The sequence below is a fragment of the Adiantum capillus-veneris genome, chromosome 22 (assembly GCF_014529385.1).
Source record: "Adiantum capillus-veneris isolate H3 chromosome 22, ASM1452938v2, whole genome shotgun sequence".
Classification (NCBI taxonomy): domain Eukaryota; kingdom Viridiplantae; phylum Streptophyta; class Polypodiopsida; order Polypodiales; family Pteridaceae; genus Adiantum; species Adiantum capillus-veneris.
The window spans coordinates 15,172,667-15,199,685 of record NC_140952.1 but is presented as its reverse complement, the minus strand read 5'-3'; the positions used below and the strand labels follow the sequence as shown (position 1 = coordinate 15,199,685).

Sequence of the window (27,019 nt, the reverse complement as noted above, 5' to 3'; positions counted from 1 at the left end):
TAAGTATCCACTTCACAGCTTGCCAATGCTCTTTACCTGGGTTGTCCATGAACCTACTCACAACTCCCACTGCATGTGCAATGTCTGGCCTTGTTCAGACCATAGCATACATTAGAGAACCTACCGCTGTAGCGTATGGAACTTTAGACATATAGGCTATCTCCTCTTGTGTCTTTGGACACATATCCTTCGTTAATTTAAAATGACCAGCCAAAGGTGTAGAAACTGGTTTTGCATTTTTCATTGCAAACCTTTCTAGTACCTTCTTGATGTAATCTTCTTGAGATAGCTTTATTGTCTTCTTCGTCCTGTCCCTTGATATTTTCATACCAAGTATCCTCTTTGCAGCACCTAAATCTTTCATTGAAAAAGATTTGGACAGCTCCTCGTTTAGGTCTTTGATTTCTTGCATGTTAGCACTTGCAATCAACATGTCATCAACATACAACATTAGGATGATGAATTTCCCATCTCCCAAATTCTTCGTGTAGACGCAGTGATCCGAGTTGCATCTTGTGAATCCATGATCCAACATCCACCGATCAAACTTCAAGTACCATTGTCTTGATGCTTGCTTTAAACCATACAAGCTCTTCTTTAATCTGCAAACCATTTTCTCCTTACCTTTTACTTCATACCCCTTTAGTTGAAGCATGTAGATTTCCTCCTCTAAGTCGCCGTGAGGGAATGCCGTATTTACATCCATTTGCTCGAGATTTAGATCATGAGCAGCCACAAGGCTTAAGACAAGCCTAATTGAGTTCATTTTTACAACAGGAGAAAATATTTCATTGAATTCAATACCTTTCTTTTGAGAAAAACCTTTTACCACAAGCCTAGACTTGTACCTTTTCTTCCCACCTTCTTCTTCCTTCAGCTTGTACACCCATTTGTTTTAAAGTGCCCGCTTACCTTTAGGCAACTCAACCAACTCCCATGTTTGGTTGCGATGTAGTGAGTCCATCTCCACTTGCATGCTCTTCGTCCATTCTTCTTTGGATTCATGTTGCATAGCTTCTTCGTATGATTCCGGCTCTCCAGAATCTGAGATCAAGAGATGGTTGAAGGAAGGAACAAACCTTTCTGGAGGTCTACTTGCTCTTGTAGATCTTCGGGGAATAGGTTGAGGCTCCTCATTTGGTTGACGTTGTTGCACATTGTCACCATTTGCAGTCCTTGAGTCTTCACCGTCCTCAAGCTCCATGTACTCATCACCCATTTCTTTTGTTTGTTTTCTTTCCAAGTAATCTTTGTACATATTTTGTTCGTTAAAATTAAATCCCTACTCCTTAAGATTTTACCATCTTCCGGATTCCATAGGCGATACCCAAAGTCTCCTTCTCCATAGCCAATGAAGAAACACTTTTTGGACTTTGCATCTAGCTTTGATCTTAGGCTTCTATCTATGTGCATGAAAGCCTCACACCCAAACACTTTGAGAAATGCATAATTCACCGGTTTACCTGTCCATGCCTCTTCTGGAACTCCCCCATCCAATGTTGTTGAGGGTGACCGATTGATTAAGTACACAGAAGTACTTACAGCTTCCGCCCAAAGCTCAAGCGGTAGGCCTGCATGTAGCTGCATGCTCCGTGCTCGTTCCATGATTGTCCTGATCATCCTTTCCAAAATCCCATTTTGTTGAGGTGTCCTTGGGGTTGTCCTTTGCCTCCGAATGCCATTGCTAGCACAAAAACTTTCAAAAGCTTAGCTGCAATATTCGCCTCCATTGTTGGATCTGAGGCATTTAACCTTGGTACATGTTTCATTCTCCACAAAGGCTTTCCACCTTTGAAATATGGAAAATACATCGGATTTATTCTTCATGACATAAACCCATGTTTTTCTAGTCGCATCGTCTATGAATGTTACATAGTACAATGAGCCACCAAGTGATGGTGTACTTGCAGGACCCCAAACATCAGAATGAACCAACTCAAGTTTTTTATTTTTTCTTTCATTTCTTGATTTTTGAAATTTTACCCTCTTTTGTTTACCATAAACACAATCTTCACAGAACTCTAAGTCCACTTCTTTCAAACCTGGTAGAAGCTTCTTTGTTTGAAGGATTTGCATTCCTTTGGCACTCATATGCCCAAGTCGGTAGTGCCACACTGCACTGTCAACTTATGTAGTTGCTGCACAAGCTGAAGGTTGCGTGCTAACAGTAGACAAGTAAAGTGTACCGACTTTTTCTCCCTTGGCAACCACCAAAGATCCCTTTGAGATCTTCCACCGTTTGTTTTTGAATGCAATGTTGTGACCTTCATCGTCCAATTGTCCTGTAGAGATCAAATTTTTGCGAAGAGAAGAAACATACCTAACATCTTTAAGCTTCCATTCATTTTCGTTAGCAGTTTTGACAGAAACTGTACCTTTGCCGACAATCTCACAAGCTTCATCATCTCCCAAGTATACATACCCAAAATTACCTTTGGTGTAGTCTTGGAAATGTTGCTTGTGTGGTGTCGCATGGAATGAAGCCCCGGAATCTACTATCCACGAATTAGACACATTGTCTAATGAGAGAATTAGAGCATCTTGCTCTACTTTACCTGCCACATTGGCCTCCGATGTTGGCTTGTTGTCTTGAGACTCTTTCTCCTTCTTCTTCTTGTACTAACAATCCTTCTTGACGTGGCTCTTCTTGCCGCAGTTCCAACATTCAAGAACTGACTTTGTGCGCGACTTGCTCCGCCTTGAGCGATCACAACCCTTTTGGTTTTTGAACCTCTCCTTAGGCCTTCCTCTTTTTTCCACTGATAGTGCAGCACTTGATGATTCTCCTGTGCTTCTCCTTCGCATTTCCTCGCTTAGGAGAACACCCACAACATCATCAAACTTAAGAGTATTTGTGCCAGAGATAGAATTACTTACAGCCATCACAAGGCTGTCCCAACTATCCGGTAGAGATGATAGTATAAGGAGAGCTCGCACTTCGTCATCGAAATTGATTTTCACTGATCGAAGTTGACTTATGTTTGTGTTAAAGTCATTTAGGTGTTCTGTAACTGAACCATTCTCTTCCATCTTTAGATTGAACAAGCGCTTCATAAGAAATACCTTATTGGATGCCGATGGTTTCTCGTAGAAGTCGTCAAGTGACTTCATCAAGTCCTCCGTGGTCTTCATCTCCGAAACGTTGAAGGCCACCGTTGACGCCAAGCTTAACCGGATTGTTCCCAGTGCCTTTCGATCAAGGACAATCCATGCTTCATCTGCCATTGTTGTGGGCTTCTTCGCAAGACCGCCTAGTGGTAAATAGAGGTCCTTCTGGTAGAGATAGTCTTCAATCTGCATCTTCCAATGTTGGTAGTTTTTGCCGTTGAACTTCTCAATCTTGAGCTTCCCTTCCTCCGCCATAACTCCCACTCAATTCAAGGAATCCTTTCCTTGAGATAATTTAGCTACGAGTAAATCTTGCTCTGATACCAGTTGTTAGGAAATAAGACGTAGCTAAATAGATTTTTGAGTAGATTACTTAATGGAGAGAGATAGATTTCACACACAAGAGATTATAGAGTAGAGAGAGAGAGAGTACACACGATATACGTGGTTCACCCAATGTGGGCTACGTCCACGGGAAAGCAGCCACTCAATGGATTTAGCACTTCAAAAGAAGAAGTAGTTTACAAAGGGATTAAACCCTTGATAAAGCTCCCGCCTTGCTTCACTCTCACCACCTCACACTAACCTTGTTGCATTAACTTCACACTATGAAATGTGTGTAAAAATGGCCTCCTTTTATAGGCCAAAAGGGTTGCCCTCTCTTATGAGAGACAGCCATGTGTAGCCGCCCTTGTGCGAATAAGTCCAAATCGGACCCTCCAATCCGCCCATGTGTGGCAGCCCTTGAGAAGACAAGTCCGCTTTTGAATTCGGCCACCGGCCATCGACTTTCGACCACCGACCACCGGCCATTGACTTCTGACCACCGGCCATCGGCCATTGACTACCGGCCAACCGACCGGTTGTTTTCCGACCACTTTCCAGCCGCCGTCCGGCCATAATATTTCGGCAAAAAGGAAGAATATTCCTTCTTTTGACCTTATGCAAGCTGTTGACATGGGTGAGATAATTAATGAGAAGATACCTGGTCTGACATTGTTGGTAAGGGATGTCATGCTTGGTAGTGCTTGGTTGATATGTATGCCAAATGTGGTATTGTCACGAAATTTCACCTCTTGGAAATCACTGATTGCGGGATGTGTGCAATAGGAGCAGGGCCAAAAAGCTCTAGGCTGTTTTCAATGGATGCGAAGCATTGGAATGCTGTGGTCGTAGGATACACACAACATGGGCAGTGCCAGAAACCTCTAGGCTATTTCTAGCTTCCTATCTGGAGTGTGGACTCTTGGAATGTACTGATTGTGGGATTTGCCCCATAGGAGAAAGCTCTAGTTTGCTTTCAGCACATGCAATCACCTACGTATTCATCTTGAAGGCATGTGGCTCTACGCAAGATGCTGATATGGGCAAAAATTCACAATTATATTGTTAGTTAGAGTCTGTTAAAAAAAGATGTCGTCTTTGGCATTGTCTTGGTCGATATGAATGCTAAATGTTGCCTCTTGAAATGCATTGACTGTGGGACGTGCGCAACAAGAGCAGGGCCAGAAAGCTTGAGATTGTTTTTAACGGATGCAGAGCAAGTGTGTCTCCATAAATTCAATCATCTATACTTTTGTCTTGAAGGCCATGCTTACATTTTGGGCATGTGGCTCTCGCAAGTGTTGTAGGAGCTTCTTGTACGGAGTATGGACTCTTGGAATGCGTTGATTGCAAGATTTTCCCCACAGTGTAATGGCTAGAAAGCTCTTAGATGTTGTCTCTTGAAATGCACTGATTGTTGCAGAAGGTGTGCAACAAGAGCAACGCTAGCGAGTGTTGAAAAAAGCTGTCGTGCTTGGCATTGTCTTGGTCGATATGTATGTGAAGCGAGGGATCAAGGGCCTCTCTGCAAATGGAATCACCTAAGCATGCGTCTTGAAAGATGTGGCTCTATGCAAGATGCTAATATGGGCACAAGAATTCACAACTATATTGGTAGTCAAAGGCTCTTGAAAAGAGATGTCGTGCTTGGCACTATCTTGGTCGATATGTACGCAAAGCGAGGCCCTCTCTCCAGATGCAATCACCTACGCATGCATCTTGAAGGCATGTGGCTCTACACAAGATGCTGATATTGGCACAAAAATTCACAATTATACTGTTAGTCAGAGGCTCTTGAAAAGAGATGATGTGCTTGGCACTGCCTTGGTTGATATGTAGGCGAAGCGAGGGCCTCTCTCCATTTGCAATCACCTACACATGCTTCTTGAAGGCATGTGGCTCTACGCAAGATGCTGATAAGGGCACAAAATTCACAATTATATTGTTAGTCAGAGGCTATTGAAAAAAGATGTCGTGCTTCGCACTGTCTTCGTTAAAATGTGGTGCGCTTGAGAAAGCACAAAAAGTGCTTGATGAGCTTGTTGTCTGCCAACATTGATTGCGGGATGTGCACAAGAAGAGCAGCTCAAGAGGCTGTTGAGAAAAGATGTCATGCTTGGGACTGTGTCAATCAAGATGTATGCCAAATGTGGTGCACTTGAGAAAGCACAAAAAGCGTTTGAGGAGCTTCCTATCCAGAATCTTGTCTCTTGGAATGCACTGATTGCAAGATGTGTGCAAGAGCAGCAACTCCAAAAATCTCTAGGCTATTTTTAAGGGATGCAAAGTATGGGAATGCACTGGTCGTAGGTTATGCACGATAGGAGCAGGGCCAGAAAGGTCGAGAATGTTTTTCACTTCCTACACAAAGAGTGGACTCTTAGATTCCACTGATTGCAAGATTTGCCATAGGAGAAAACTCTAGTTTGTTTCCACCAGATGCAATCACGTACGCGTACATTTTGAAGGCATGTGGCTCTACGCAAGATGTTGATATGGACACAAAAATTTAGGCTGATATTGTTAGTCAGGGGCTGTTGATAAAAAAAGATGTCGTGCTTTGCAATGCCTTGGTCGATATGTATGCTAGATGTGGTGTGCTTGAGAAAGTACAAAAAGTGCTTGAGGAGCTTCTTGCCCAAAATGCCACCTCTTTGAATGCATTGATTGCGGGATGTGCGCAACAAGAGCAAGGCCTAGAGCTTCCAAAAAGCTCTAGGCTGTTTTCAACGTATGCAAAGCATTGGAATGCATCAATTGCAGGATGTGCACAACAACAGCATTGCCAAAAAGTTGTAGGCTATTTTCACCTATACTTGCACCTTGAAGACTTTCATATGGGTATCAAAAGTTACAATGAGATTTCTAATCAGGGCTTGTTGGGGGTACAATGTCATGCTTGGTAGTATTTGATCAATTTGTATCCACATTGTTTGATCAATTTGTATACCACATGTGGATTCCTCACAATAGCACAAAACCTTCTTGTAGCGCTTCCTCCTTGAGATGTCGTCTTTTGCTGCAGGTTAAGTGCAGGAGATGTCCAACGTCATTGATGCAAGGAAGTGCATTGGTGATAGACATTCAATCACGTGGTGAGTAGGCATTATCATTTTTTTATTTTTGACACTGAGAACGCAGTTAATGAACACATTGAAAATTGCACGATGTCGTGGGAATGGCACGTTCCCTCGTACTATAAAAATTGGGGAGGATTGTCCAAACTCTTCCATGCAAAGAGACTTGCATGTTTTCTTTCTTTTTGAAACATAAAAATGGAACAACAAATAATCAATAACATTGACATCATGAACGATGAGCTTGAAAAACCTCTTAACACTCTTTGTGGTTTTTGGCCAGGTACCCTTGAGAAGCACTATGATCGGTATGCAATTTATGCGGAGCTACACCTGTGGACCATGACGATCGATATCCCAAACACTCTCAGATAAAAAAAACTAAAACGCTTTCGTGAAAAATCTCTTGCTCTCTCCCCCCCCCCCCCCCCCCCCCCCCCCCTCTCTCTCTCTCTCTCTCTCTCTCTCTCTCTCTCTTTCAATGCGAACGCAACGAACGAAGCACTCTAGTTTCTCTTAAAATCGCAGTTTAAAATGGAAAACGTTGATAATCCCGCCATTTCAAAGCTATGGAGGCGAGGGCTGGGGAGTGGACTCATCCGGATGTCTCACTGCATCAACTGCTTTCTTTGATTCGAGCCTTTGTGGAGATGCTCCTCCTTGCTTCTGGCTTCCAGCCCTCTGGTTCTCCTGCCTTTTGGCGCTCTCAAGACGTCCTGGGTGCTCTGGGCTGGGCCTCCCTCATTGAGCAGGTCTCTCTCTCTCTCTCTCTCTCTCTCTCTCTCTCTCCAAAAAATCTCTCTCTCTCTCACACACACACACACACTCTTTTTTTTTTTGTAAATCACTTTTGATTAATTTACAAGTGGGAAACCTTACGGCGAGGAAAACCCACCAAAAAGATCATATACAAGGAGAGAACACAAAAGAGAAGTGTCCAGCTGTACAATGTGGCTAAAAGCATTCGTAGGAGAGCTGATGTATCTTTGGGGCGATACCACCAACTTCCAAGGTGAACCGTAAAGATTTGCTAAGAGAAAGCTTGAAGAACGGGAAGGGATCTGCACGAATGCGACGGAACATATAGCCATTACGCTGACGCCATTGGGCCCAATAAGCCCAATACCTGACCCACATGAAGAAAACCACAAATTGCTGTAATGTCTGTGAGAAAATGCAAAATGCCCAAAACCGTTTATGGAAAACTATCGTTGGAAAACGGAGCCGCATACACGCGGATATGCGGCGAAGGAAATCCCTAGTAAGCAACAATCCGACAACAAGTGGCAAACGTTTTCTTCCATAGTCGAGCAACGGACACAAGAAGAAGGGCGGATATGACGTGCCCTAAGAAAAGTTCCAAACAATGTCAAAGAAACAACCGCTTCTTCAAAGGCAAATGGCTTTTCCAGAGGTCAGAGAGAAGCCTCCTCCACCAGATATGTGCATGTGCCAAAGGGCATTACAATGATCAGCAAGCCAAGGTTGTGGTAGAAGAAGAGCATAAACTCGACTGGCAGAAATATCTTGAAAAGGCGTCTCTCGAAGATTCCAATCAGACATGCGATCACTATCAGGCAAAGGTGAAACGGGTAAAAAATCAACCAGCATGAGCTGAAGTTCTCTCCAAAAATGACGGTAATGCATGCCCAATCCAAAACGGTGAGCGGCAAAGGGAAACTTAAAGGTGTATCCGGTCGTATCCACCACATCCTCAACCACCCGAATGCCATGGCAAGAGAGGAAGTATGCATGGCGAGGTGAGCGGTCAACTAAAGTAAGGGAGAATGCCCGGCTCCAATGAAGACTCTCCAAACGAAGCGAATTTCCTTCCCGCCGAGCATTCCATGATAGATGAATCATACTCTCTTTCCAAGCAGAGAGCAAAGTGGAAGCAAGAGGACATCCAAGAATATGCCCTTCCACCTTGCTAAATACAACCTCCCAAACGGATGATTCGAGTGGCTAAATGAGGACGTAACAACATGCTGACTCAGGTGTGCAAACATAAGAGTCTAAGACTGAATTTGCTGCGCGAGTGTAAGTAATAGCATAGCTTTCCTAGCAAGAACATGCCTACGCAAGTCTAAGATATTGAGAGTACCAAAACGTTTAGGAGTACAAAGCTTCTCTATCGACATCAAACACAAACCTTGTTTGTGAGCATGAGTTCGCCACAAATGAGGCAAGATGACTGACATAAGAGAATCGAGACAATGGCGAGGCCAATCCATCAGTGGCAAAAAGAACTAAACATATGCCATCAGGATACTCTGAACGATTCGTTAGCGAACATGCAATGGCCAAGTGGATAGCTTCCCAGTAATGCAATTTGACATTCAAGCATTGCATAACCCAATCCACTTTTTGAGTGTGAGTGACATTCTATCCAATTGGATATCCAGAAAGCAGGTGATAATGTTAGATTTACACCACTCTGCTGCTTCATAGATCTAGGGCATGCATGTACAGCTAGTGTGGCTCTGGTCTGGCCACCCATAGCATATGCATATAGGATGCACTTTTGTCCGGCCACCCAAGTTTGGGGCGGCTGCCCACCCACTATAGGCCTTGTACACCTATATATGGAGCCAGGGGGGTACCCATTTCATACATTGTATTGTACAGGTCTCTTGCTCTTGTAGTCATGGGGGGTTGATCGCCCCCTCTTCCCCTACACTAGCGTTTGTGTCTACTCTCTCTCTCTCTCTCTCACACACACACACACACACACTTTTTTTTTGTAAATATGCTTTGATTACTTTACAAGTGGGAAACCTCAAAACAAGGAAAACCCACGAAAAGAAAGGGATACAAAAATCTGAGCACTACAAGGCTCCGAAAGCTAGAAACAGTCAGAGTAAATCCTGTAGGCATCAAGAGTGATGTCGCCAACATCATGAGCAAAATGTAGTGCTTCACCAAGAGATGATTTGAAATAGTGGAAGGGGTCAACATAGGTGCTGTGGAACATTAAGGAGTTCCGGTGGTGCCAGATAGTCCACATGGTCCAAAATCTGACCTAAGTGAAGAACACGGCAAACTGAGAATGCGATGGCCGAAGCACTCCAAAAAGCCAAAAGCGTCTATGAAAAGAGCCGGAAGGAAAACGCAGTTGACACTTGCCGAATGAAGGCTCGGGAGTGGCGACAACGCCATAGCAAGTGTTGCACGGTCTCCTCAGCTTCAAGGCATCTGGGGCAGTGGGGAGGTGCAATATGCCGCGTATGCAACACACTGCCAACAACAGGTAGAGCTCCCACCAAGCAGCGCCACAAGAAAACCCGTTCCTTCAAAGGTAGATGACTCTGCCAAATACGAGACATTGTGTGTTGCCACCACAAGGATGACTCGGAGAGCAACCACAACCGATTACCATGATGCACAATCCATATATCAGACTGAAGGATGGCATATACACTGCCAGCTGAGATGCAGTCCAATCTAGTCGTAGCCAGATTCCAAGATAGTAGCCAACTTGAAGCTACCTCCTCCCATCAACCCAAAAGGTGTTCAGAGCTTTGTAAATTGTAGGCCACACAAGCTATCGTTGCAAGTTTATACGCATGTATGCACAGGTGACTCAACCATTGACCCGACCCACCAGTGCTACTGTACCTTTCCAATGGTCAAAACCACGGGTTGAAGCATTTGCATACCTCAAAAAACGCCTCACTGAAGCACCTATTTGATTGGTCTCTCCTTTTTCATATGCACATGGATGCCAGTCAACTGGCTGTGGGTGTTGTGCTAACTTAGCCTAGTAAGGAGTACAACCTGGATCGCACTATTCACTATGCAGTGGACTGCTCATCAAAGCAGAGCGCCACTATAGCACCACAGAAAGGGAAGGTTTGGCTATTGTGTATCCTCTACAAAAATTTCGTCACTATTTATTAGGGGTCCACTCCACAATTATTACTGATCACCATGCCATGCGCTATCTGCTTAATAAGCCGCACATTGTAGGTCGAGTATGGCGGTGGCTACTCTTATCTCAAAAGTTTGATTTCGAAGCGGTGCTCCGGCCCGGCAAACATCACGTCATTGCTAACCACCTCTCTTGCGTTCAAACAGGTGAAGAAGCTACTAAGGTTGCGGATGACTTTCCAAATAGCAGTCTCTATAAGGTGGATACCACTCCAGAATGGTACGGTGATGTCTTGCATTTTCTATCTACTGGCCTGTACCGAGAGAATGCATCTCCACTACAGAAGAGAAGATTGCCGTTGAAGTTTGATTGGAGGCCAACTTTACAAGTTGGGACCAGATGGTGTTAGTGAGGCGGTGTCTCTCTCCTCATGGAGTTGGAGGATGCCCATAGTGGTCCCATTGGTGGCCATTACCCTGGTCATCCACCGCCCATAAGATTCTACATAGTGGTCTATGGTGGCTCTATGTTTTTTGAAATGCAATTGCCTATGTGAAAGTTTGTGATGTGTGTCAGCGCTGTGGACCTAAGGCAGTCCAACTGTCCTTTGCAGGTCTCTATGGCACGGCTGCCCTTTAAGAGATGGGGCACGGATTTTGTGGGTCCAATTGCTCCCCTGGCCCAATGTCATGTGCACATCCAACCCTATATGCATGTGGACAAGCTACTTTAGGTCCACGGTTCAAGTCAGCTTAGGAAGTGTTCTGACACCTTTGTGAGCCTGTTTGCAGGCCGTGCATGTCCAGATACTTAGTGTAGTTGCATATCCCCGGGTTGCACACAGCATGATCATCAACATGACAGCGAGTACCCATCATGAGCATTTTACAGTGCACAAAACCCATTTTTCCTATTTTATAAAATTTTCACTTATTATTAGTAAGTGACTTTTGTTGGAAAACTGGGTAGAGCAATTCTGCTATGTTAATATATAAGAAAACTAGCGCTAGCACTTTCTGCCAGAAGAGGCAGCAGAGTTCTCACAACTTGCAGTGCACCTTCTCTGCAAGACCGACAGGATAACCTAGGGTTTTCAGCCAACAAGACACTCTCGCGTTTTTCATCAGCTGAATCAGCCTAGCGTTTGCTTTAGCAGATTCAACCTGGCGTTTTTCATCAACAGATACGAGATCAGCCCTGGCGTTTTGCAGACTGCAGATCAGGCCTAGCGTTCTTTGCACCTTGCAGATAGTATCAGCGTTTTGCAGTTTCCCGGCGACAGATCAGTCCCTAGCATCAACGTTTTTAGTTTTCAGCACTTAGACACAGCAGATCCCGCTCCTAGCCTTGTAGATCTCACCTACGTGCATCAGATCCTCGCCGTACGGTCAGATCAACCAGCGTTTTCAGTTTCAGCCCGCTGTCCGCAGATTTCAGCATCTGCGTTTTCAGCGCATCGTCGTCGCGTCGTCGCCATCGCCGTCCTCGCCGACACAGTGTCAAATTCAGTGGTTAGCAGATTTGTAGATTTCACCCCCTAGCGTTTTCAGATTTCAGCCCGTCTTGTAGTCGTCATCATTGTCGTTGACATTGTCGGCAAGTCCATTGCATCTAGACCATTGTACCAGATTTGTGAAATCAATAGCATAGACCTCTCTCGCCATAGAGAGGGGGGGCCCTTAGAGGAGGGTTCGACAACCGTCTAGTGTCGTATTCTTCTCTCTCTTTCTCTTTGTCTCAGCACCTTCATTCACAGTGTCATTCACTTTGTTTGTGATCAATGCACTCTCTCACTAAAGGAACGGAAGGCTCTCCCTTTTGTAAGTAAAAAGGATCCTTAAGCACAGTTCGGAGCACTCATCTTGAGCAAAGTTCAACATTCACTTCCGTTGCACCGTACATTGGTATTAGAGCTTTGACAGTGTTCTGTATCACTCAAGGAAAGAACCACAATAAATTTTTTGCGTGTTGTGGTCGCACGTAACCCAAGTCCACTTGGGCGTGTCGATTCTTAATCGTGTTTTGAAGAATGACAGGTAACCCAAGAAAGAAGGGCTTGTCCGGCCTCCCTTTGTTCCTCTTTTCACTCATTGAGAGCGGACCGTGCACTTAGGGGCCGGCCAATCAACGTGAGGTGGGAAAAAGCAACCCTGGTGTGAGCGCAAGGCCGCCAAGGGGTGCGCTCGCAGGGAAGAGTAGAGCTCGGGAAAGAGAAAAGCCTTCTCTAACACAGATTGTAAGCTAAAGAAAGACCTCAGGAACCTCAAGAACTCAAGAACCCAAGAACCACAATAACCCAAGTTCCTCGTGGACTTAAGTACCCAAGATCTCAGTGTATGGTTATCACCCGAAGCAGAATGGATACTTTGCGTGAAGGTGATGAGCATGGAGGTGGTGAAGAAGAATTTTCTCCACCAGGAGGTTTTTCCGACGCTCCCCCTTCCCCATCTACGCCACGGTTTGCACCCAATTCTATGGAGGCTTTGGTTAAGACGATAATGGAAGTGATGCTACAACAAGAGGCGCAGCGCGCCACCTTGGATCGTGAGCGTGATCAAGCGCTCTTAGCGGCCGAAGAAAGAAAGGTAATCTTGGATCACGAGCGCGAAGAAAGAAAGGCAGCCTTGGATCGCCAGCGTGAAGAAAGAAGGCAGACTTGGATCGTGAGCGCGAAGAAAGAACAGTAGCCTTGGAGCGTGAGCATGAGCAAGTGCGTTTGGTGGCCGAAGAAAGACGAGCGGCCTTGGAGTTAAGTGTGAGGTGCAGAGAGACCAACGCGTGCAAAAGTTGGTCCTACAGGTACTCACCGCGAAGCCCGAGCTGGTCAAAGATGTTGGTAGTTTATCAGGTAGCACAAATAGAGGTTCGGACTCCAACAGCCCCGTCAGTGAGAAGTTGACGTTCAGTAAGTATGACGGTAAGATGGATGCTACTATTATTCATTCTTAATTGCATCAATTTAATTCTTCTTTGCGACAACTAAGAAAACAAGAAATAGCATTGTTTTGACAGCAGCCATGTATCTTGTTGGTGATGCCATTAATTGGTACCACACATGGCAAGAGGCATAGTTGACCGCGCATCTAGAGGAAGCCGAAGAAGGCGCGTCCCTTTCCTTCAATTGGGCCGACCCAAGACAAGCTCAAGGTGCGGTTTATGCCACCTCACTACCTAGCACGGTTGAAAGACAATTGGTGCGGTCTCAAGCAAAATGGTATGTCAGTTATGTCTTTCTCTAATCGTGTTTTGCAGCTTGGCACCCAATTATGCAAACCGGATGATAAACGCAAAGAGGCATTCCTTTATGGATTGGACGAGTATATCAAGTATGATGTCGAAGTACTCGATCCAATAGATCTCAATAAGGCGGTAGCGATTGCTCTCGCACAGGAGATGAAACACAACAAAGGAAAGCCTAAGGAGAACAAGTCTTCTCACAGTACTTCTTAAGACTCCTCAGAATCAACAGAATGGTAAGAACGGTAAGAATGGTAACTCTCCTAGCCAATCTTCCTCTAATCCTTCGGAAAAGAACGCTCAAAATGAATCTAGGGTAAAGCTAACACACTTGCTAAACCTAAGCTCACCCCAAATGAAAAAGCTGCACAAGGAATTCTAGGAGGATATATCACAGCATACGAACATGTCATTTATTCTAAGGAAGGAAGATGTTATCAATGTCACACTAAGGGTCACATAAGACGAGATTGTCCTAAGAACGAACCTAAAGAACCCACAAAGGAACCCACAGAATTCACATCTTCTATTAATGCAATCAGAGAGCAGACTAATGTGTCTCAAGTTTCTCACGATCATGCCGATGCATCTCTCATGCGTTGTTATGGTTATGTGAATGGCCAACGCATTGTTGTCTTCTTTGATTCTAGTAGTATGTATGATGTGATTAGCGACTCATTCGTGAAGAGCTCACGTCTAGAAGCTCGACCCATTGCTCCCATTGAGATGTCCGAGTTTGCTCCTAGCATGCACTCTTAGTTTACGCATGAATGTCATGATGTGACCGTGTCCATTCAAAACGTCTGTTTTCATCGAAAGTTTTTGATTTCTCCTCTTTGAGGGTACGATGTGATTTTTGGCATTTAGTGGTTTAAAGGTTATAATCCACAAGTTTGTTGGAAAGAAAGCACTCTCAGTCGCGCAGTTGAAGGAGCACCTCTTGTGGTTCTTCAATGTGACATTGAGATTCAATCTATGTCACTAATCTCTCACCCTAATAATTGGACGAGGATAAAACACGTAGTTTCATTCTAGTGAAGCATGATTTGTTGCATGACAAAGAACAAGAAACGACACATGCAACAGAACACGAAAAAGAACAAGAAAAGGAGACTCTCTCGGTCATTCCTTTTCCAAAGCACAACACACATGTTTTGCATGATAGAGATGTGATTGTTCACATGGATGATGGTTTAGATGATGATTTTTCTAGTAGAGCTAACCTCTTTGCAGATACGATCAATCACGCAGAACCGATCTTGGCTCTTGAGTCGAGCTCCAAAGAACCCACTCAAGAAGTATTGTGTGTTCGCATGATTAGTCAGCACGCATTGTTCGAGTGTTTCATTCGTGATGGTTTCTTGTATTTTCATCATGGTCTTTTCGTGTTTCCTTTTCACAGGCATGCCGTATTGTACGATGCACATCATTCACTCATGGATGAGCGTGAATGTATGCGGATTTCTCTCGAAAAGAAGAAAAGTTTGCATTCAAGGAATTCACATTCCATGTTTCTTCCTTGGCATGACACAGTCTCAGAAAGAGCACAAGAAAGATTGTCCATCAAGCATCGGCATTTCGATTGTGATTTGCCGATAGATTTAGAACGACAAGACAAGTTTCGATTCCATTTTTTGTGTATGTTTGGTGAACGGTTTGGCACTTTGTTCATCTGCATTGCATGCATAGTCTTTTCAGAAGAATATTATTTTTCCAGTCACTCTATATGGAATGGGTATGTTCATGATTTTATGTTGGAAGTGGTTTTAAGAATTTTCCTCCTTGGAGATTCTTGAAGAAGGTAGATCCACGACCGTAGCCGAAGTTGGAGCATTGAAGCCACAACAGATCACTTTGTGTCGCTTTCGGCGCAGCCCAAAGAAGCAAGCATTGCAAACCTTCACGAAGTTCAAGTATCGCACTACCCACGCATCGGAGTGGGCTGGCGACGAGTTCTTCTCAAGATTCTCGGAGATGCTGGCGCATTCCTTCGACGCCATACAGTTCGGTACCAATACCTCACGTTGAAAAGGAGGGGAAGTCACATGTACATCCAACCCTATGTGCATGTGGACAAGCTACTTTGGGTCCAGGGTTCAGGCTAGCTTAGGAAGTGTTCTGGCACCTTTGTGAGCGTGTTCGTAGGCCGTGCATGTCCAGGCACTTAGTATAGTTGCATATCCTCTGGTTGCACACAACATGATCATCAACATGACAGTGAGTACCCATCATGAGCATTTTACAGTGCACAAAACCCATTTTTCCTATTTTATCAAATTTTCACTTATTATTAATAAGTGACTTTTGTTGGAAAACTGGGTAGGGCAATTCTGCTAAGTTAATATATAAGAAAACTAGCGCTAGCACTTTCTGGCAGAAGAGGCAGCAGAAGTTCCACAACTTGCAGTGCACCTTCTCAGCAAGACCGACAGGATAACCTAGCGTTTTCAGCCAACAAGACACTATGGCGTTTTTCATCAGCAGAATCAGCCTAGTGTTTGCTTTAGCAAATTCAGCCTGGCGTTTTTCATCAGCAGTTACGAGATCAGCCCTGGCGTTTTGCAGACTGCAGATCAGGCCTAGCGTTTTTTGCACCTTGCAGATAGTATCAGCGTTTTGCAGTTTCCCGGCGACAGATCAGTCCCTAGCATCAGCGTTTTCAGTTTTCAGCACTTAGACACAGCAGATCCCGCTCCTAGCCTCGTAGATCTCACCTACCTGCAGTAGATCCTCGCCGCACGGTCATAATAGCCAGCAATTTCAGTTTCAGCCCGTTGTCCGCAGATTTCAGCATCTGCGTTTTCAGCGCATCGTCATCGCGTCGTCGCCATCGCAGTCCTCGCCGACACAGTGTCAAATTCAGTGGTTAGCAGATTTGTAGATTTCAGCCCCTAGCGTTTTCAGATTTTAGCCCGTCTTGTAGTCGTCATCATTGTCGTTGACATTGTCGGCAAGTCCATTGCATCTAGACCATTGTACCAGATTTGTGAAATCAATAGCATAGACCTCTCTCGCCATAGAGAGGGGGGGGCCCTTGGAGGAGGGTTCGACAACCGTCTAGTGTCGTATTCTTCTCTCTCTTTCTCTTTGTCTCAGCACCTTCATTCACAGTGTCATTCACTTTGTTTGTGATCAATGCACTCTCTCACTAAAGGAACGGAAGGCTCTGTAGACTGTCTTTTGTAAGTAAAAAGGACCCTTAAGCACAGTTTGGAGCACTCATCTTGAGCAAAGTTCAACATTCACTTCCGCTGGACCTTACACCCAGCCAGGTAACCAGAAGTATTTGCTGGTGGCTACAAATTATGCAACCAAGTGGGCATAGGTATTGGCGACAACTGATTGTACTGGCAATATTGTAGCCAAGTTTCTGTATGAAAATATTTTGTGCAGGTTTGGATGTCCCCTGGAGATCACCTGTGATAGGGCAGTCGTTTTGTTAATGAGATGATTTCAACCTTGCTCGCCAACTACAAGATTTTTCATCGTAACTTTTGTGCCTATTACCCTAGAGCAAATTGCAGGCAGAGAGCACCAACAAGGTTCTGATAGCCCTTCTGCGGAAAGCATGTCCATTGTCATCTCTATTCGGCGTCTTGGGCTCAAGCTATCCACAGCACCCTTTGGGCATACCGAACTTCTTTTAAACCCACGACTAATCACACCCCATTTTAGTTAGCCTTTGGTTTAAAAGCCATATCCCTGTTTGAATTCAACTCAGGATGTCCTCGAGTAGGCAATCTGCGTGCCAATGGGAGTATGGAGTCTGTTTCTGTCTCTCGTCTCTCCCTATTGGAAGAAAGCCGCCGTTTGGCTTTTCAGGCTCTTGAAGCAGAGCAGCTTCGTCACAAGGTGTGGCATGATCGCCATCTCCGAAAGCCAAAAATCATACAAGGCTCACTGCTGCCACTTTATCAAGCTCGATATCAGAAAGAAGCAAAGAAGTTGGTCCCAGCGTGGCAAGGACCATTGATAGTCCCTGAGAGTTTTACCTCAGGGTGCAGTACGGTTATTAACTTTGGAAGGTGTTTCTTTGTTGTTGGTAAATGGCTCCAGGCTCAAACGCTATTATCTCTCGTAATAGGCTACAAGCAATTCTTTTCTCCCTGGTACTTTTGTTTTCAGAGTGTCTTCTCACTCATTCAGTTTGGTTTAGCCCCCGCCTTGTGCTACCTACCAACCTGCCACCTATTCACCTCACTTCCATCTTTTGTCTTCATCCCATCTTTGTCTTTGCATCTTCTTCTCTTCTGACCCACTGTTACACATATTCTTCCTGCTGTTTATGTCGTTCTTCCATCCTGCAAAATCTTCAATTGATTCAATCTGTATCCTGGTGTTCCTTCTTTGAGCATTCTCCTATTTGGTTTGGTTAATTGAATCCGTATCTTTACCAAGGTCTCAATCTATCCAATTGGCTGCTTCCCTCTTTTTCATGGAACTTTCTAGTGGAGCATTCTCATCTTAAACTGCATTGTCCACTTCCTGGTGTTTTTTCAGAAAAATGGCTAGGCTCTGTTAAACTCTTATTTTCTTTTCCTAATTGCTGTCTTCATGTCACATGTGGAATTCACTTTCTGTTTGTTGGACTTTGGGAGCATAGCAGTGTACGTTTACTTTGCCAAGTTTTAAACAACCATCTATCTCTCATTAGCAAGTTCTATCCTCACCACAATTCTGGTATTCACAACCCATACTGTATTCTCATACACATCAACAACGCCTTCGACGCTCATTTCACCATTAAAGCATGAGTTCAGTTCACCATTGAGCCAGAGAAACTCTCCATTTTGCTGCTCTACAGAAAAGAAAACCTAACTCTCTATTACCTAACCTTCAACCTCCTACCTTCCCCCAATCCCTTTCAAACCCCCCCTACCTCCTCTAGCCCCTACCCAATCTACTCGCCCCTCCCTATCCAATCTCACCCCTACCCAATCCCCCTCGCCCCTCTCTACCCCTCTCGCCCCTAACCAGTTCTACTCGCCCCTCCCTACCCCTCTCGCCCCTACCAAGTCCTACTCGCCCCTCTCTAGCCATCTTGCCCCTAACCAGTTCTACTCGCCCCTACCCAGTCCTACTCGCCCCTCTCTACCGCACTCGCCCCTACCCAGTCCTACTCGCCCCTCTCTACCGCACTCGCCCCTACCCAGTCCTACTTGCTCCTCTCTACCCCTCTCGCCCCTCCCTACCCACTATCGCCCCTACCAATCCCCCTGGCTCTGCCTACCCGACCTCGTCCCTTCTACTTTTGCTAGACCCTACCAAATCCCTTTTCGTCTCTACCCAACCCCTTCACCCAATTACTAACTATTCTCGCCCTTATTCCCCTCTCGTCCCTTCTGTCTTGCGCTTGCCCATCTCTTCCTCCCTCGCCCTATCGACTAGGACATATTCGTAGGAAATTCGTCTGCATCCTTCTTGCTCTCGGTTGCCCTCTTGGTGACATCGCAACTGCCATCCCGCTCAACAACGTGGAATTTTTCTGTCAAATCTCACAAATCCTGTCACTCACATTTGGTATCTGCTACTGCTACCGACTCCGCCAGGATAACAGGCTATGTATGTATGCTATTGTGGATTGAAACGTTATATGTAAGCTGTTGTGGGTTAGAGAGAAGTGTCGAGTTGCTGTGGCAGTTAGAGTTCTACAATCACAAAGGGGCTACTGAGGGATATGGCAGGCACTAGTCGGCAGATGTGGCGGAACGTTTTGCGCAAAAAGCCTACTCGTAGGGAGATACAGAGTAGTTTTGAGGAGGAAGAGGCAGAATCCAATCACATCAGCCATGATATGACTTCAAGTGAAGCCAGTGACGAGAGTTATAGGGTACCTTCTCACATGGTTCATTCAGAGTTGAGCTCAGGATCTTCTAGTAACCAGTTACCATAGTCACGAAGAACTAGAGGCCAAGGATATAAGAAAGAAAGATCTTCATGTGTTACGTTATGGAATTAGCATGCCTCCTCAATCCAAGAGTCAAGCAGAGTTAACATTGAATTTTCGCCTGCAACTACCCCATCCTTCTCTCAAGGATGTCTTGTCTAAGGACCAGCTGCAGACCCTTGGTCTAACTGCATTAGCAAATGTGGATTTACCCAAGGATGTGCCAGGAGATATGGTGCATGAACTTTTGAACCGTTTTCCCAAAGTACATGAACACAGCCTTACCACTACGCGGATTGGCCATGCTCTTGGGATGTCCACCTTTCCGTCTTTGAAGCTGACCACCCGCACATACTCCCAGCTCTCCCAAGATGCCACAGTTCAGGCCTGTCAAGAATTACTACAAACTGATCACCCCGAATATTCAAGGAACAGAGAGTTGTGGGCTATCTTCAAGTATTATTTTTTACTCAGAGATGCCAGAGAGTCGAAGAAGAAGCGTTGTGATGTGCCCTATGTGTTTTCCCATTGTGAGGGCCTTTATTGTCTAATCCACAATATACCTTGTGGCTTTCACCAGATTCTGTACACATCTTTACAAACCAGAGCCAAAAGATTTCGAGCACATGTGCAATCTATTCAGTCAAGTTTTCAATGTTTTGCAACGCCGTTGTTGGCTTGTGTTATAAATATCCATGTTAGCCCGGAAAAAGTAGATGCAGATATGTGGGGGAAAAAATTAAAAGGAAGGACCAAATCTGTGGTCAACACGGCCGACCCAATACTTGAGACTAAAAAGAAGAAAAGAGCTAAAGTGGTGAAGGATACAACAGAATCATTAATATCATTGCCGGTTTCAGAAAGTCAGCAGTCTCGGGTGAAGCACCCTATATGCCGAAGTTGGTCTACTTTCGCTCCTTCTGCTCCCGCTACTACTTGTTCTCTTTCTGCTCCCACTACTAGTTCCGGGCCGGTGATAGGCTCAGGTGTTTCGGTTCACCCTATACATGTCCCTGTTATACATGCCATTGCAGCTACGGTACGGGACGGGACGTTTAGTACGCGGTGTACAATACGCATACTAGACGTATTTTTGAGAATAAAAAATAAAATACGTCAACTGTTTTAGATATGATACTTTAATAAGAACAAATGAAGTGGTTGATGGACCTCCTCAATGACTCTTCAATATTTAACCATAGCATACATAAACAAGCACCATGAAGCTCTAAAACACAACTGACCAACTAGAAAAAGCCATATGTTTAGAGCAAAAAAACGTTATGAGATGTATTGTACGCTTCAATACGAGACGTCGTGTATTGTAAATAAAATATGCGTATTTTAGCTGCTATGATACATGCCCCATCTCGCCCTCCATCTCCCATAGTCACTCCTGCCACCACAGTGACTACCTTACCCATCCCCATTGCAGTTGTGGGTTCTTCAATAACGGACTCTACCTCATTTTTTCGGCTATTCGAGGATATATTACAGGAGTCCAAGCATGCCATTGCTACCATTGAGCTTGGGGCAGAGCGGTTGGCTGCTACTCACCAGCACCACTCCGCTACGTACGCAGCTATTGAGGGTTCTCTGCGTGTTGCAGAGAGGGCGATTGTGGATAGAGACGCTACCATTTTTGCTATGCGACACGCATTGCAAGAAAAGTCTAAAGTCATTGACGACCTCCGAGCTCAAATGTAGGGACTTCGAGAAGTGCTACTTCATAATGATATGGGATTTCAGGCTTTGGTGAGTAGGAGATATGGCTGGACAGGGCAGGGGATACAGGTCCAGACCCCTGTGGGGTATGCACAGCTGGGTAGCTCTGCCCAATTCATGGGACCCTCTATACACACTCTTGTAGGATACGGCCAACATTAGCACTTTACCTACTATCCTCATGGGCTTCAGTTGTCGGCTTCCTTACCACATGCAGTCGACACAGAACATTCCTTCCAACGGCCTTGCTGGTGCACACCGACATGGCTGTGTTAGTGACGGCCCGAGTACACTTCAGGCGAGGTGCTTCCATTAGCTGCACAACAGGTGGTAGCTCTAGTCACAAGGAGCCAGTTCGTCCATAGCAGCAGAGCTTCGTAGCAGCCTTCCACCATCGATTTGATGGCTCCTTCCCCAGAGGTGGATACTTCAACAACAGTGGAGATGACTCTTTCTCTCGGTTGACAGGACCGGACTGCTCTGCTCAGTTCTCTTTTGTACATATAGTGGCTTCTCTTTGCAGCATAGTGTTACTCTCACCGAGACGGTGAGTGGTTTTGTGGTGGGCACACTGTAGCAAGGCTACAGTGTCGCAGACACTCGACATACAATTAGTTGCAGCTGGGCTGAGTCCACACTGAACGGACTTTTGCCTTGGTTGTGACATGTGGCTGGCGTATGGATGGTGGTCTAGCGGATGCGGGGCCAGACCACCACGACCACATTTTTGAGATAGTCTTCAAAAGGCTGACAAGAACTCAGCTGTGAGACCCTCCTCCTGCCAATGAGGTGCTGCAACAGGACGAGCCTCTCTTCGTGCTGCTAGTATGTGATGTCCCAGTCGAACAGTGTATTGAAAGAAAGGGACTCTTGGATGGTCGGTTGAGGAGAAAGGGTCCCTCCAAAACCACTCTCCAGGATCCCATTGCACTCGTGCCAATGGAAAGATCTTCCAAGCCCAAAGCCTCGAAAGGCTTGTCTCAAGAGCTGTTGGGTCAGGATCGATAACACAAGTCCTTCCGCAGATGCCTACTACTTGGATCCTCTGAAAACAACACTTTGCAATGTGTGGAGCCTCTACTGAGACTCTGTATAGACGACCCTCGCCATGTATCTCGAAGAACATAGAGGGTACAGTCTCTGAGCAAGCTCGAACTGCGACAAGGACCTCCAGTCGTGTGAAGGCCCCCATCCATCTGGGAGCTGCTGTCTCTAAAGGTGTGAGCCACTCAGCTGGTACTACCTCTGTGATGTCCTGACACATGCTCTACACCCCTCTCATGCTGCCCTGCAGCAGGTGGATGCTTTGTAACTCCTCTGGCAAACCTGAGAACTGAAGCCAGTCACCTAGAGTGCGTGCTGAACCCTCTGCCATGGGACCTCAAGAAACATGAGGCCTACTACCAACCAAGTGGCCTCTCTGAGCGTTGGCCATGGAGTTCCAAACAAGGGGCTGTCTCAAGCGCTCCTTTGTGCAGGTGGGTTGGTGCTGCTCTAGGCCTCTCCGCAGCTGCCCCCAAGAGCGAAGCAAGCTCACAACAAAACGATCCTCCAATCTCCTGCTTAGACCCACTCTGCGCATCTCTGTAAAGATCCATCTGATGGAAGGTCTCCAAGGGCCTCCTGCCTGAGGCACTTGAGCTCTAAGCCGTTGAAGCAAAAACTCCTTCGAGGGCTCCTCCCCCGGAAGCAGTCCTCTGACAACAAACTTCCCAAGAAGGGCTCTCTGCTCTACTGTGCTGGGTCTATGATCCCCAACCCCCATTGAGAACATGGTAAGAGTGATGACCTGCGAGGCTACTTTGGCCCGGGCTATTTGAGTGTCACGCCTTGACCAAAGAAAGTTCTTGATCAACTTCTCTACCTGGCTGATGCAGGAGCTCGAAAAGATCCAACAAGATGTAATGTACCACATAGTAGCCAACAACAACTGGTTGGCCACTACAACTCTTCCTGCCAAAGAGAGTCGTGCCGAACTCCAATGTAGCAACTTCCTCTTGATGGACAGGAGGAGGGGAGCAATTTGTTGCTTAGGAGACAAGTCCAAGCCAACCTGACAGCCGAAGTAGCGAACTGCAGTCCCTGGGGGAATCCATCTATAACCCTCACCTGGCAACCAAGCACGCGTAGGAGCAGTGCCAACCCAAAAATCCACTATCTTCCTCCAGTCGATCAGTGCGCCTAATGCAAAACAAAATGTCTCTAGAGCTTGCTCACACCTGTGCAGGTTGGCCTCCTGGCCCTCCAAGGACAAAGCTGAGTCGTCTGCAAACTCAGCATCTAGTAGCTGATTGCCCCGAATAGGGAGCGCTAAGCCACGTAGACCAACCTGTTGTGAAACCAAGAATCTGCTCATCGCCTCATCATGGAACAGAAAGAGGAAGGGGGCTAGAGGACAGCCTTGTTTGACCGAGCATGTGTGCATGAAACGGTTTCCTCTACCTCTTGTCAAAAGCACCTGACTGTGTGCATGTCTGTAGAGAGCTGACACACCTCTGATCCAAGCATTTGAGAAGCCTATCCTGCGTAGAGTGATCCCAAAAAGTCCCAGTCAACCCTGTTGTAGGCCTTCTCAACATCAAGAAGAAGTATCACCAGATCCTCACCTCAGAGGCGCGTGAGGGCAAACGCCTCCCAAAAAATGAAGATGTTGTCAAGGATACTGCGCTCCTTGACAAACCCTGTCTGGGTTCCATGTATAATGCTCTCTAGAAGTGGCTGAATCCTGAAACTCGGAGCCTTGGCTAGAATTTTGTAGGTTGAGTTAAGGATGGTGATGGGCTGATACTGCCAAATCTCATCCAAGGATCTACCCTCCTTGGGAATGAGGTAGATCAAGCCCTTACTCATGTTATCAGGCATCTCTCCTGTGTGCAAGATGTACTGAAAAGCGCTGCAAAGGTCTGAGCAAAGCATGTCCCAGTAGTCCAAGAGAAAACTCGGAGTCAAATCATCCTCCCAGGGACAACTAACCTGGGGAAGTTTTCTGAGGGCCGCATGGAGCTCCTCTAGCTGAAGAGGTCGCTCAAGGCTCTGGCGCATCTCCTTAGTCTCACAAGACAAGGCATCGTGACGCTCTGATTGAGCCTCTGTTGACAGTAGGTACGATAAAAGTCAGTAGCAACTACACGCATATCCTGTAGCTCTGAAGCAACTGTATTGTCAGATCTCCTCAACTGGCTGACATAGGTGTGCGCATGACGGGGTCCCACTGCCTCAAAGAACGTCCTAGTCACTCTGTCACCCACCTGGGTCCACTGAGATGCCTATCGATGGAAAGCAAACTTATGACGCCTCTCATCTATGCTGGTAAGCTCTTGGCGAGCCTGCTGCAATTGCTCCTCCAACCAAGGACTGTTTGGGTGTTGCTCCTGCATCCTCTGCAAGGAAGCAACGCCCCATCGGAGACGCTGCTCCTCCCTCGCTACAGCTAGGCGGGCCGTAGACTCTTGGAGAAAGAAACGACTAACCTGAGTAAGTTGAGAGGCCACTCTGTCAGCAGGGGAGTCCTGTGTGTCCAAGCCCTCTGTCCAAAGAGCCACCACTCGCTCTTTGAGCTCTGAGTCCAACAAGATCCTCTCAGGGATATAGCAACGTGCTCCCCCTCCTCTGTCTAGCTGTCACAGTGAGGATCACTGGTGCATGGTCCGAAAAAGATGTCCCAACCAAAATGCAAACTGACCCACCAAAGTCACAGATGTGGTCACTTGCATAGAAGCGATCTATCCGAGATAGATTCACTTCCCACATTGTGGGCCGAGTGAGAGAAGGCCAAGCTGTCTGGGGGCCTCACAAATCCAGAGTGCTGTCAAACATCTGAAATCCTCAAAAGTCATACAAAGCCTCTCCCAAGCTACCAACCGAGCTCTGTGGCACAGTAGCATGACTACCTCCAATCCTGTCAAAGGGGTCCTCCAGCATGTTGAAGTCACCCCCAATGCACCATTGCTTTGCATGGGGCGGAGACTCTAGAATGTGAGACCAAAACTTTGCACGTGCACTTGCCAGATTGGGGGCATAGTTGTTCAGGAAGCCCAATAGTCAACCCTAAACCTGCATAGTAATCACTGAGCCCTGCCGGGCACAATAATACCTCTGCCCACAATGGCTTGCTGCCAAGAGTCCGCAATAGTCATACATACCCCTCCTTGGATACCACTAAGTCCAAATGCAGGTGACTAAAATGTCTCATATCGCCCACGCAAAAGCTGACCACATCGTCTAATGCGGCTCTCACAGAGATGATGCTCCTGCAGCATAAGAAGATCAATCTCTCTGCCCACGAGGCATGGTTGAAGCTCGTGATGCAATCGACCCCGTTGGCGCTGGAAGTGGGGCCTACCTAATCCTTGCACGTTACATGAGACAATCCTCATGGAGAATGAGAAAGAACTGATGCTGCAGCAGCAACTAACCGCGCTATCTTCGAGGCTGGCTTGGATGGGGAATAATCCGCATCCGAGCATCCTCGAGATAGGCGTGACTGCAAAGAATGTCTAGCCGAGGCCCAAGAAGAGTGTGCCGTGCGTAGGGCAACCTTCTGTCCAGAAGTCCTCATGTATGTATACATAGCATGGTGGGCTCTGGGTGTCAACAAAGAGGTGTACCACAATATATAAAGAGGTGTACCACAATGTGTCTACATCCTGCCGCGTCTGGAGGTGTCACTGAGAACTTGACCAATGGCCACAAAGTCTATGCCAGGTCTGTAACCCCCAGGTGGTGAGAGAACTCGAGGGCCTGTGCCTACACCACTCCATCACTAAGTCCAAAGTCCACTTAGATTGGTCCCTACCACATAAGGGAAAAGAGAAGCCAACCGCTGAGTCCAGGGCCTTTATCCCTCTAGCTGCAAGGAACAATACATGAACTCTGAAACAAGCTGCCTCAAAGTTTGGTGAAGGGTCGCCGAGAAACCGTGTGAAGTCGTAGGCGAAGAAGTCCCACCTACGACGAATATCGAAGCTGGTCAGTCCACGAGGAACTGTTGCAAAGGGAGACGTCTGCACCAGAAGGGGGGTTCGCAAGAAAGGTTGTCCCTCTCTCGCCAAGCGACTTGTGTCAAAAGCGCTACCAAGAAATCTCCTAGCAGCCGAGGAAGGTCCTACCCCATGGGTCGGTTGCGGGGTAGGAGAGGGAGGAGATGTAAAAGCAGGGGGGTAGTGAGAGTAGGGGGGCAGGGAGCGGCAGAAGGAGAGGGGTGAGGCGGGGGAGGGGGAGGGAGGGGCGGAGGAGGACTTGGGGGGAGGAGGGGCTGTCAAAGGTGAGACTGAGGTGGAGGGTGGAGTTGGGACCTCGTCTTCTAAAGAGGGTCGAAAGGGTTCCCTGTGCTTGAGTCCCAGGCTCGGAGGACGAGTCTGCTTGAGCACCCTGTGACTCTGTCTGTTGCTGTTGGCTAGCCCTAAGAGGCTCAGGCTGAGCGTGAGGTGAAGGTTGGGGCCTCCTCGGTGGATAGGCCTTCGCAAGATGGCCCATCTGACGACAAATGAAACACTGATTTGGGAGGTCCAAATACTCCACGCTCTGGCGGAGCCAACCCCCTGAGGTAATAGAATCACCTTCGGTAGGGTGTGGGTATTCCGAACCAGAACACGTACTATGGAAATGCTAGCTGCCTTGGAAACTACAGAGGTTGCCGTGCGAGGTGTCTCCAGGACAATCCCAATCTCTGAGCCTATCGTGGATAGGAGCGGAAGGTACTCCCTCCTCAGGCCGAGGAAGCAGACTGAGATGGAAAGGTCTGCCTCCTCGACAAGAACGTCGGTATCTGGGTCGAAACCATGGTGCCAC

The 27,019-nt window shown here is 46.5% G+C and overlaps 1 protein-coding gene across 4 annotated transcripts in view; it reads left to right on the top strand.

Annotated features, from left to right (window-relative positions):
- The first annotated feature begins 6,964 nt into the window (after window positions 1-6,964).
- LOC147428949 (fanconi anemia group F protein (FANCF)) overlaps window positions 6,965-27,019 on the top strand; it is a 163,005-nt gene continuing 142,950 nt past the window's right edge. For 2 of the 4 annotated variants that reach the window (XR_015185797.1, XM_086494977.1), the window contains exon 1: window positions 6,968-7,261. Coding sequence is in view for 2 of the 4 variants with exons in the window: in XM_086494977.1 (XP_086351103.1) it covers window positions 7,079-7,261 (183 nt within the window). In the remaining 2 variants the exon portion in view is untranslated. Of the gene's footprint in view, window positions 7,262-27,019 lie in introns of all 4 variants that reach the window. The other 2 variants (XM_086494976.1, XR_015185796.1) reach the window with 2 other exon arrangements.